General features: G+C 35.8%; 1 protein-coding gene across 1 annotated transcript in view; it reads right to left on the bottom strand.

The window, feature by feature from the left end:
* The window catches only part of SELENOF (selenoprotein F), a 36,884-nt gene that overhangs the window by 18,915 nt on the left and 4,358 nt on the right, over positions 1-13,611 (bottom strand). The window contains exon 2 of the mRNA NM_001170338.1: positions 11,537-11,704. Within this exon, the coding sequence (NP_001163809.1) occupies positions 11,537-11,704 (168 nt within the window). The remainder of the gene's footprint in view (positions 1-11,536; positions 11,705-13,611) is intronic.

Raw genomic sequence — 13,611 nt, 5'->3', positions numbered from 1 at the left:
TTCTGACACCACCACATTCTAAATTAGACCATTCCAACTATAAAATCTGAGAAAAAAAAGAACAAGGCTTCTTTCAAAACTGTGATGAGAAACAGAGTTTGTATATGTGCCTAAAAAAAAGAGAATCTCACCAGCAAGAGATAAGACTAATGATGAGAGTTTCACATGGAAACAACTACACCCACAGATACAGACACACACACCTTCCTGTACATACTTCAGCTACAAGTATGAATAATCCAGGGGCATCATTTGGGAGCAATGCATTCAATTCTACTGATACTTAGGACATATCATACAACGAAAGGAAATAATTCGACACAACACCTGTTGTAGTTCCTGAGGTTAAAATATCCAAAGAATTCGTAATAATGACTCTAAGGTTGAATATCTGAGTAAGTAATTTTTAAATAAAAGCAATTAACCCCTCAGTAATAAATAAAGGTAAAAATATTTCACAAAATGGCAAACTATTTAGTTGATAGCACTCAATAATAAAAAATTCAATGTTTTTTTGCTCCTCAGCATTTGAAAAATATCACCTATTTTCCTGTTAATTTGAAAAACTGAGATGCAGGCAAAATATGGTTCAACATCCAAACATTCGATAGCCCCAAAAACTGAACATGAAGGTGCCATTTATGGCAGCAAAAGCTGCTTTTCAAAAGAGACTTCAGTTCTTTTTGTTAGTGTTGCTATTACCATTCCAATACTGAACACCACTGTTTGTCACAAAAAAGGGGAATTAAGGGGCCGGCCCTGAATTGGCTGAGTGGTTAAGTTAGCACGCTCCACTTCAGTGGCCCAGGGTTTCGCTGCTTCAGATCCTGGGTGTGGACATGGCACCGCTCATCCGGCCATATGCCACAACTAGAAGGACCCATATCTAGAATGTACAACTATGTACTGGGGAGAAGGAAAAAAAAAAGATTGGCAACAGATGTTAGCTCAGTGCCAATCTTAAAAAAAAAGGTGGGGGGGAATTATGACCATCTTTAAGAAAGGTTACAAGTATCTGAAATAAAAAACAAAACAGCCGCACAAATTAAATTATGGTTTCTCTCTATTGAAAGAAAGGAATCACCTAACATATTTTAAGAACAGACACAAAAATAAAGCCATAATAATCCAAAAGCTTAAATATTATACAAAACCTAAGAGCAGCAAGATGAAACTAGACCAAAAGAAACTAGGTCATTCCACACATTTAATTTTTTGCCCACTCTTTGACAAGTATACTATCAATTTTAGAATTCATTACGGTACCCAGATAAAATTCATGGCCCTCTAAATTAAAACTTTTAACACTTATTTCTTCAAAAAGAAAACTGAAAAGGTAGTTTGTAGCTAAGGGCTGCTCAGGCTTTATTATAAAGTTCTCCTCTCCTGCTGCCCCTTCTTCCATCCTCCCCACTGCCTTAAAGGGCTACCTTGTAACTAGTTGAAGTCTATCATAGCCTTCCTGTGTCGGGGTACCAGTTTCTCAATAGAAACACTGGGCAGCATCCTCACTCATTCCTTCTCCCCTCCGATCCAGTAAGTCAATACGTCCTGTAGGTTTTATTGCCTAAATCTGTTTCAGATCTGCTCCTTCTCCATTTTTACTACCAATGTGTTGGCTTAAGCCCTTGTATCTTGCCCCTGGATAACAGCAATATAAATTACTTTTCTGGCAACAGTATTTCCCTCTGCCCTAACAACTGTTGTTCACACCACTAACAAAAGATATTAAAATACAAATCTGCCAGTTCATTGTTCATAATCCTTTAATTTTGTTCCCTGCCTATAAGATAGAGTCCAAAGTTTTTATCAAGCTACACCGGCCCTACTTACCTAACCATCATGAAGCTGAGGGCCAACTTGCTTTAACTATACTCAGTCAGTTGTCTGTTTGCAAAAGTCGTTAGATAATACATTACTAAAGACCACCCTATAGATAACATCTCTGATGCTTGGGTCACCAGGGTAAGAGATGGGGTGCTTAAGGTTTTCAGGAACTGAGTCGGCTCCTTATCCAGTTTAGACTGGTTAAGACCACTGACTCATTGGATGCCCAACTGGTGACCCTTTGATATCAGGGGGCCTAAACCTCCACCCTCAGATCATACTAAGGTCACCATTTTGTGAATGTGCATCCTGTGAAGAGCCATGAAGCTTGACTACGCTTGTGCAGATCATTAATTACCTCACTTCTCCTTACCTCCAATCATCTGTTCCACACTTCAGACCACCCTGTCCCTCTATCCCACAAATATCCCTAACCCCCATTTTCAGGGAGGTGGATTTGAGACTTCTTCCATCTCCTTGTCTAACTGCCCCATGATAAACTGTTACTCTGCTACAAACTCATTGTCTCGGCAATTGGCATACCATGAGGCGGGCAAAACGAGCCTGGTTTGGTAACAATTCTCTCTCACCATAACCAAGCTATCTGATTATTTCAGATGGCCATCTCTCTCAAGATTCTGTGCCTTTCCAAGAACTACTCCTTTTGCCAGAGATGACCTTCTTCTAATTATTTTCCAATTTATCATAAGCATCAACTTCTATATAAGCAAGTGGTGATATTTACCTGACCTGTCAAATGGATATGCCCTTCCTTCTGTCTGCTTTCATGGCACATGAATATATTTTGTTTACAGTACACATCTCACTGAATTCTGTAAGGAAATCAATGCACCTGGAAATAATAATTGCAAAGAAAGAGTACTGAAGGGATTAAATAAGAAGTAAAAACTTTTCTCTGCCTCCCACCGCCAGTCAATAGCTTTTACTGTTTTTAGTTTTCTGTTGGTCACTTCCATAATGATTAATATGGTTATATCTATAGTTCTCAATATACCAACTTTAAGAGATTTATCAATTTCCTCCTCTTTCCATCTTTTATTTTATTTCTAATTCTTTTAGTGGTTACCTTCAAAACATTGGATATTATGTTTTAGCCCAACAGAATATCCTGCTAACTGCATTCTAGCAGTCCCATTTCCATGCTTATTTCTTCTTCTGCCCAAGAACAGTGACTATTGTCTTATTTTGGCATTCTCAGAGCCTCCTATACCAAGAAAAAATATTTAGTGTAGAGATGGGAAGTTTACTTTGACTCTGAGGTAGGTATGTCCAGGAAATGTAGTTGTAAGGCAGCCTGGACATAGATCATGAATTACTTTAAGGGTTTATTTCATTTTAAAATATTAGAATCTGCAAACGTGACAGAAAGTTTTAATTATGCTCGATAGATATTGATCCTAATTTGCAAATACCTAAAAAAATTGACTAGGTTTGTTTTTCATATTAAAGGCAGATGAAATGCCACATTTAGAAAATATGAAAAATTTAATATTTTCAGTTCAATTAAATAATTACACAAAATAAACTTTAAAACTTTTGTTATGCAAACATGATACATATTTCTGTAGCCATTTATTAGCTGTATGACTTTAGGCAAGATCTCTATGCCTCAGACTCAGCTATGAAATGGGGATAATAGTGGTACTTACCTCATAGAGTTATTGGGAAGATTATATAAATTAATTTATACGAACTGCTTGGAACAGTACCTTCATATAATAACTTAATGAATGTTAGTGGCTATCATTAAATAATAATTTGTGTCATCATTATTAAAAATAATTTCTGTCATTATTTAGTATTGTTGCTACTCAGGAGTCTTAGTGATTCTTACACTGAAATTGAACTGTTGCCAAACATTATTCAGATCTTTAAAAAAAGCTTCTCTGTGAATAATGCTTTTCTATTGTAATTAGAATACTCTGTTGAAGACATTTATATGTTTCCTTTACAGAAATCAGTTCATGTACCGATGCTACAAACACACTACAAAAGTGAAGTTATTTTAAGCAACTGTGAAATTTCTCTAGCAACTACAATTTCACGCACAGTTAGCTTAACCTCTGTTTCATCCTATGTTTAACACACCAGTAGCATTCTGTTTCTGTTAGGCTAAAGCTTAAAATTTGCCACTGTCTTGAATAATGTTGTTTAAGCTGACTTCTAAATTACTCTGAAATTGGCTACAGAATTTCCACGTAAATTGAAAGTAAGTAAATGTTTTGATGCTCTTTTACCAGAATTAAGAATTAACTGACTTGTTTAAAATACTTGTTTGGCTGGACCTTAAATAAAGTCAAATTTGTTAATATATTTTTGAAAAACACCAAGTAATGGGAGCCATTAAAGTCTGTGGTAAACTGAGGAATAAAGATTTGACAATTTTAAATAGAAACTAATAGTGGAACTGTGTTATTAAAATTGTTAACTATAAATGCAAGAGGGACCTTCAGAAAGCCAGTCTGGTGTTTTATATTTAACTCATTTATTTTCTTACAGTAACTCTGTAAAGTAGGTATAACTATTAACATTTTCAAGATGAGAGGCAAAATAGTGTAGAGGTTTAAAAACTTGGGGCTCTGGAGTCAAACAGACTTGAGATGAAGCCAGGTTGCGGCACCTAATTGCTGGGCAACCGTGGGCAGATAATACCCCAGTTTCCTCTCCCGTTAAATAGGGATAACAGCACTTACACGACAGAGTTGTTGTGAGGATTAAATAGACAATGTAGGTGAAACACTTTAGCACATAACCAAAGTAAAATAAACACTCAAAGGTGAGTCAATGTAATTATTACAACAAAACTGAAGAACAAAAAGGAATCTGCTAGCTCAAAGCCACAAAGCTGGTAAGCAATGAAGCTGAGATGAAAATTCAACTCTTTCAAAAACTCTTATGAAAAGCAAGAAGGCAATAAACTTCTGACAAACTATACATATGTTAATATTACCTCTGTATTGTCTCTGGATTGCTTAGAGTGCATGTAAATGCGAAAGCAGAGTATTATGCACACAGAAAATGGGACTGTCACCATATAGAGCTAGTCATTCAACATTAGTTTAGCTCCAACTAGGTAATGGAGTAGGAAGTGGAGGAGATCTAACTATATTCTTAAAATTATTTTATGCACTACTTAGGTCCATGTATTCAAATCTAGTGTAATGCAACCATTATTGAAGATAAATATTTTTATACTATCTGAAAAGCAGATTTTTAAGTGAAAATAAATACCCTTTATCAAATACCTAACTGTTGAGCTATTTTCCAGAACTAGTAATGGTATAATTTGGTGATTTGAAGCCTAGGCTTCCACTGGTATTCTGTGAATGAGACCAAGATGTTCCAAAATTCAAATAAATTTCTTCTCAATCCATAGAGTTTAAAAACTTACATTTAAGCTTTTCTCTCCCAAAATTTTCTTAAACCTTTGAAATCTATTACCAAGTATTAGATTAAAAATATAAGTAAGTAGCAGAGGAATGTTATCAGGTACATTAGAAATAAATGTGATTAGTTTGATAGCTTGCTTTTTTAGCAAAGTGATTATTTTTATATCGCACATAGTTTAATTTACTTTCTGTTATGTTATTTCTGGTTTCAAAGAATATCATGGATAGATATTGACCTGACCTGATGTGTGGTCTGAAAGGTTACAAATATCTGAAATAAAATGACCTGTGGTCTGAAAACCAGTAATATATTTTATTTCAAACTGACTTTAAAATATAGGTCTCATTCATTCAATTTTCAGAATAGGTTTGTCAAAATCGAGCTTAACTTTATCAATGGTTTTGAGAATTTTTTTAGTAGCAAAACGTTTTCTCTCCACATGCAATCTTTTGTATAGCATCTTAAAATGATCAAAATGGTACACATTTTAAAAATTCAAGTTTGTAGTATTTTCCTCATTAAAATGCGTCAATCAGCAGGACTCAAAAATTTGAAATCTAGGTTGTCTGACATAATTTATTTCTGTACTTTGTTCCATATAAGTAGTTGCAAATGGTAATAGTTTTCATACTACTAATTCTGTTATATTTCTTCATGAGTCAGTTGATCCAGGAGCTTGAAAGTGGTTATTGTTTGCGTTGTCATCAAGACGATTCCAACTCCTATAGACCCTGTGCACAGCAGAGCAGAATCCTACACAGTCTTTTTGCACCATCCTTTCACCTTCTGGTGCTGTATCAGACAATGGTCCACCGCTGTTCATAGGGTTTTCATGGCCAATTTTTCTGACAGAACCCCGGTCCTTTTTCCTAGTCTGCCTAGTCTGGAAGTTCCACTGAAACCTGCTGGCATCCGAAATATCAGTGGCATAGCTTTCAGCATCACAGCAACATGTAGCTGCCATAGTATGACAACTGTCAGACGGGTGGTGTGTTTCCTTGACTGGAAAATGAACCCTGGCCCAAATCTTAACCACTAGACCCCCAGGGCTGGCTGCTTAACAGTGGAGTAACAGAAAATTTGGTTACAAATTTTTATCACTGGCAAATCTAACAGTTCATGTTATATCTCTTATCTATTTTCTTTTTACTCTACTTTGCCAACAGCACTCATTATTTTCTGAGTTTTCCAAATTTTCTGTTTCTTTCTTGTTTTTCCTTTTTTGGTAAGGAATACTGGCCCTGAGCTAACATCCACTGCCAATCTTCCTCTTTTTAAAAGCTGAGGAAGATTAGCCCTGTGCTAACATCAGTGCCTATCTTCCTCTATTTTCTATACGGGATGTTGCTACAACATGGTTTGATGAGTGGTGCTTACCTCCACACCTGGCATCCGAATCTGCGAACCCCAGGCCGCCAAAGAGGAGTGTGTGAACTTAACTGCTATGCCACCAGGCCGACCCTGTTTCTTGTTTTTTTTTTCCTTCATAAGCATATCAGATACTACTACTACTACTGTCACACCACCAGCCCCAAGTATTTACCTGGTACTTATTACATGCCAGGCACTATTCTAAGCAGTGTACATATATTAACTCATTTAATCTTCATAACCACTCTATGAGATAGGAACTATTATTATCATCCCCAATTTATAAATGAGGAGACAGGCACAGAGTGATCAAGTAATTAGTCCAAGATCACTAGCTGAGTACAGATGATCTGAACCTGGGTAGTTTGGTTCCAGAACCCGTGCTCTCAACCACTACTCTAAACTCCCTCCTGGTACAATAAAGACTGAATGGAGAGCAAATTAAGTTGAAGTAATTTTCTTACTGGTTCATATACATGAGTAATTCAGCCAAGTGGATTCTTTTCTCCCAGAAGGGGCTCTGGTTTGGTAACTAGCCAAACCTCAGGATAGTAGTTCAGAGATAAGGTAGGTGTGAACACAAAAAATAGGAAGTAGTAAAAACCAATTAAATAAAAATACTACGAAAGAAGAAAAAAAAGCAGTGGGACTACAAGGATCTTGGTGAACCAAGATCTTAAAAAGAACAGGTATTCACTAAGGAAATAGGGGTATATAATTAAGAGGAAATAGAAAAGTTCTACAATAACAATGTCTGGAAGAAGCTGAAATCACTGTCATTAAGATATGAAAAACGTAAATGAACGAGAAGACAGGAAAAAAGCACCTACCTGCATAATCAAGTTCAAATTCACAGAACTGGAAAGATTACGAAAGGATAAGAAAAATAATCCCTCTATTTACTACATTTAATTTTCTAAATCTTAGAAAACAGAGGTTAAAAAATTCTTAACAGAAAAAAAATATCTGATTTATGTTTATCCCTAAGGAAATCCCAGGAAACTCTTTTAAACCAATGGTTACGTGCTCTTTGAATAACTTTCTATTAAGGTTAGTGGTCAGACTGGAATCACCAAAAATTTGTGCTAAATAATTTACATATCTCTTTATAGACAGATTTTGGAGCTTATGATATCTTTATAAATATAGAAATGAGATATCTATATTTACAGTTAAATGAACAATTATAAACAAAGTATTACTAACGGATAACTGCCAATATGGAGACAAATGATCTTATTCTTTATATTCAGGATACATAAGTGAAATACAGGAAAATATACTTAATAAGCATCTACAAACTTCAAGTATATTTTCAACATAATATTTTTTTAAAATCACCTTTTCTAACTTGTTCTTAGTAAAAACAGCCTTATTCAAGGACAAAAACTTATGAAATACTGTATGCTAAAGGCTGGAGATTGAGAAACATAAAAAACAGTCAGACTTCAAAGAGCATAATTTATTGGGAGAGAAAGCAAACAAAACAACATACACAATATAGTGGAGGTAAATGCAAATCAAAGTATCCTGAAGTGCTCTGGGATACAGAGGTGTAGCTAGCCTAGCTTGGGAGTGGTGGTGGGTAAGGGCGGAGGGAGATTAGGGAAGACTTCCCAGAAGAGGGGACACTTGACCTAAATCTTTAAAAACAGCTCGAGTAAAAGTGGTGTACTCTAGTAATTAAGGGGAAAAATAGAACAGATATCTATGGGATGGCTTACCTAGTACCTAACCTGCTCTTCCCTGCAAACTGCTCATCTGTCTGCTCCCCAGTGCAACATTCCACATAGCTACTGTGGCAGCTAATGGTTCTTACATTATCCTAGCTAATAACTGGTTAGTGACCCAACTTAAGATAGTAAGAATCTTTGTATAAACTATTACAAAAATGTAAATGAGGAAGAATTAGTCCTTTTCTGATGGGATAGCTATAAGATACGATACTCAGAAACCGGCAGTTACTATGTTTTTACACCCCAAGGAAAAGGCCAGTCAGTAACGAAAAAGAGAACAGTTGCTTCCCTTCCATCTTAAGATTCTCTATATAACAGTAAAGTTACATACGCTACTTAGTAAATACTAACTGCATAAAAGTAGCACCAAGATTTAAATATTTTTTCTTTCTTTAGTTTACATTTTTTCTTCAAGCTACAAATTAGCACACTCTTCAGAATTAAGTCAGCATCCTTACTAACGTCTGGAAACTGTATCTAGGTACACAGCTGCGAGCAAAACTAGTTAAAATGGTAGTAAAATACCTCACCAAAAAATTTCATTCTAGATAGTATTTGTGATGCTTGGTAGATCCTTTATGATCAAAATGGTGGGCAGAGGGCGGCTAGGGAGGGGAGAAGACCAAATAAAAAGAATAATCGATTATCTCTTTGCAGTATGATAAGGGATTTCAAAGACATTTTCTGCTCTTATTGTCATTAATTTTTTTTAAAGAAAATTTTCTGCTTCTGGCTATCAGAGGCTAAATTCAGGCTGTGAAATGAATAAGCATTCCTAAAAATGGTTACCCTCATCCCTGGACAGACCTATAAAGCAGGCAACTAAGAAAGAACCAAAATGAGTGTTCTGGTAACATTTCTTTATTATACATAAATTGCTAAAACATTCCTGTATATAAACTTCAATTTTTCTCTTCTGAAGAACTTATATTCACAATTATTTACAGACATATGGCCATGTTTAAGTATTTTTAATGTTTTTTATGTAAGGGACTAGTCTATATAACGTAGATTTTTCCTTTTATTAAACTAGGACTAAATTAAACTATGATTTCAAAATTATGCCTTAAGCCAGAGTTGAGAGAGACATAAAAAAATATTGTATATACTGCTACCTATGATCACATACCAATAATCCAGAGAGCAGTACTGCACAGATTAAAGCAAGTACTGCTTCTATCCTGGAACGTGGTTTGCATCTAAATGGAGGTGTGTCCGACTTGCCATATTTTTATACCTCCAGTAATATTTCTAAGTATTTTTGGTATGTTTTGATTCCACGAGGCCTATTAAAGAAAATCATTCATTGGTTTTATGCAACAGTGTGCTAGCAAACGCTTAATGAGCAGTAAGAACATCTGAGAGGTTAGGGGTTAGGAGTAAAAGAAAAAAAAGAAACAAGAGATACAGCATAAAAGGTGTATTAGGATACAGGCTTACTTGTACTTAGATACAATAACCATTTCAGCTTGTTATTTGTTAAGCTTATGTTAGCAGGCATACCACTGGCCTACTGTTATTGCTGAGCTGTAACTGCTAAAAGGTGTCAAGATAATATACACAGCTCAACTAATATTGAAGATCGAACAGGAATATAATTAATTTGAGAGTGTGTGATCCAAGCTTGGTTTCAGTAAAGCTATACCACGAAACTTGTGTATCATGAAGGATTATTGAGAAAGGGCAATAAGTAAAAACAGCTTTTATATGCACTTGGGTTATAGTTTAGGCACATTTGATATCAGTCAAAGAGTGGAACCTCTCAATGTACCCTTAATTACAAGGGGGAGTGTGTGATAAAGATCGTTCATGATAAAACCTCCCTTGTTACTCAGTCTAAGTTTGGTGTCTAAGGAAATAATCATTGTTGGCTGAGTAGTAATATGGACCACTAATATGGACTGCTAATAATAGCTTCAATATGAGAGGATGACTCATACAGATTCCTCCATCAATTCGTCGCATGTGAATATCTCATCAACAAACAAAAAGAACAAAACAAAAAACAAGGGGGAAGGGTCCTACTAAACTAGTTAAGTCCCATGTCTTAGATCTATTTAAAGTCAAGTTTTCAAAACTTGTTTAGATTTTAGTTACACGCAATAAAGACTAACTTATATGTATGGAAATCTTCAAAACATTAAAATATATTATTGGTATATGAGAACCAAGAAAATGAAAAACCCAGAAGACTTGGAAACCTTTTTTGGGACACTGGGGAATTTCAGTTTCATAGCTGAGAAATCAAGTATTACATTTTGGTTTAGTACTAACATATTCAAAGCTTATCTGCTTGTTTTTCTTTTAAAATTACAAAATTGTACTCAGTATTAGAAATAAACTTTTACTACCTAATAATGAGAAGACACAATTACTGTTTGAAAGCTTTACAAACCCTAACCCTTAAACAGAATTCAGTATGTACAAGTGAAAGAGAATATTAAAAGAAAACACAACAGAGAGATGCTAACATTTTTTCTCACCCCCAAAACATGGATCTCACTAATTCAGTTTTATTTGGATAACATAAACGATCTTTTCAAGCTACTTTATAATTTAAAGAAGTTTAAGGTCTTTAATCAAAAGATTTAAAAATTCAGCAAGTCTACTATTAACTTGAACAGTGGGTCAAAACATGGCAGATTTTACTGGACAGTTAAAACTACATATCCTTGACTGTTTTCAGTATAAAAGGTGAGGTTAGGTGTCTGGAAATATTGGTAACAGGAGTGTAAATTAATAGGCCATATTCTTTGTTAACCATAATAAAAGTTATAATTTATTGCCTACAATTACGTGCCAGGTAATAAGTGCTTCACTTTCATCTCAGATTTCCTTATAAAATGGGGTTCTTATTACAAATGAATAAACACAACTAATTAATTATTCTTCAACTTCATGTGGCCAGAAGTTAGGAAGACTGAAGAGCTTTAGGATCCAAGCAGGCTACAGTAATTCTGCTCCCCTTCTGCTGGACAGCCATGGTAGAATGAGGTCTGGTATGGAACCGTACTTTTCCTTCCTACTTGCTTTGATTGATTTAATGGGCCAGGCAAGAAATCAGTGAGTTGCTAAAACTACAAAATGTAAAAGTTAGAGATTTCTTTATGTTTAAGTTGATTAAGCAATTTAATACTTTACCCTATCACAACTAAACCATCTAATGGAAAAGAGATACTAGAAAACACCACCTTTTTAGTTTCAAATTGTGCTTCTTCCTGACAGCATCCTCGACAGTCAGGATCCAGCGGAAGCAAGTTGAACTGTCCAAGAAGATCACAGGAGCTGCAGAGCAAGTTGCTGGAGAAGCCTAACTCTCTGCAAGCCTCCGACGAAAACTCTGCCCCGAATGCAGACACCTGAAAATAAGAAAGAAGAAATAAAATATAATTCCATATTTATATTATAAAGCTTCCAAAAAAGGAGAAATCAGGGTTGTCAAAATCTAACACACTGGAGGTGAGTTACTGAAATGCCTGATTTGGAGACAAATTCTTAATTATTATTATTTTTTTTTGGTGAGGAAGATTGGCCCTGAGCTAACATTTGCACCAATCTTCCCCTATTTTGTATGTAGGATGCCACCACAGCATGGCTTGATGAGTGGTGTGTTTCTGTGCTAGGAATCTGAACCTGTGAACCCTGGGCCGCCAAAGGGGAGTGCTCGAACTTAACCGCTATGCCACTAGGCCAGCCCCCATTCTTAATTATTTTTAAACTCTGTAATCTTATATGAGATTTGGTTCTTCCTACCTACCCCACAAATTTTTTTCTTAAAAATTTGTCACCTTTCAGCTTAGCTAGAATATGGATTAACAAAAAAAGATACTACATATTATTTCTTTATGACTTGTATATTATATATAATATCTTTCATTAAACAAACATTGAGTAGTTTTTTTTAAAGGAATTTCCTAAGAAGAAAAACAAATTCCCATTTCATTTTAAGAACTTAGCACCCATTCATACAGGTCTACAGAGTAACATTAATGTCTAGATCCCTATCACTCCCTATATCAGCATATCTTCACTCACATCTAGTACGGGAAGGGTGCGGAAGGGAATGGAGTAGGGGAGAGCAGGCGCACCTCAAAAATAAAACTTTGAGGTTTAGGGACTAGCTTGACCACTTAGAAGACGTATGACTGTGGGCAAGATAATCTCCCTAACCATTAATTTTCTCACTGATACAGCAGGAGCAATACTTGCTGCATAAAATAGATTGCAGGAAAGATTAAATGAAACGACTTATGCAAAGTAACCAACCAACGTGACTGGCAAAAGCAGGCTTCCAAAAAATATTAGTTCTCTTCCCTCATCCATTCTTCTGTCACACTTCCATGAATGTGGTATACCTCCCTGTCTAAGGTCAGTCCCTCTACCTGTGCTTTGGATTCTATCTTCTGCCATCTCTACAGGGATTTAATTTAATTGATAACTCAATTCTTCAATGTATTCAAGCTCTATGGTTCTCATTGGTCTCCCCATATTCTGTCATTTCTGAACTGTTACTATAGTCTGGTTTCTCACCCTACCCCTCGAGTAAACTTGCCAAAAATCACTAAATGCAAAGGCATTCAAAACTGTTCTCCTCCTTCCATGAACTTGTCCCCTTCCTTCTTCCTCTTCTACGCATCTCTTTAACGCTGTTTCCCATTTCTATTTTTGGTTCTTTCTGCTTCACCTACTTTTTGTAGACAACTGCATCTTTTTCATGACTTCAAATGCCCATTTATCGAAAACTCCCAAGTTGTCGTCTTTTTTTTTTTTTTGAGAAAGATTAGCCCTGAGCTAACTATTGCCAATCCTCCTCTTTTTGCTGAGGAAGACTGGCCCTGAGCTAACATCCATGCCCATCTTCCTCTTCTTTATACATGGGACGCCTACCACAGCATGGCTTTTGCCAAGTGGTGCCATGTCCGCACCCGGGATCTGAACCGGCAAACCCCAGGCTGCTGAGAAGCAGAACATGCGAACTTAACTGCTGTGCCACTGGGCCAGCCCCCCAAGTCGTCTTCTTGAGTGTCATGCTTCCAAAGCCAACAGCCTACTTGATGTCTCATTTAGATGTTGCACTGGCATTGCAACTTCAAAACTCCAACAGGGAAACTTATCTTTTTTCCTAAAATCTATTCCTCCCAATGCATTCAGTATCTTTTTTCTAATTTAATTTAATTTTAATTTTTATTTTTAATTGCAATAACATTGGATTATAACATTATATAGCTTTTGGATGTATATCATAATATATTCCAAACTCTGTGTA

The sequence above is a fragment of the Equus caballus genome, chromosome 5 (genome assembly GCF_041296265.1).
Source record: "Equus caballus isolate H_3958 breed thoroughbred chromosome 5, TB-T2T, whole genome shotgun sequence".
In the NCBI taxonomy this organism is placed as follows: Eukaryota; Metazoa; Chordata; class Mammalia; order Perissodactyla; family Equidae; genus Equus; species Equus caballus.
This window is presented reverse-complemented; position numbering and strand designations above follow the sequence as displayed.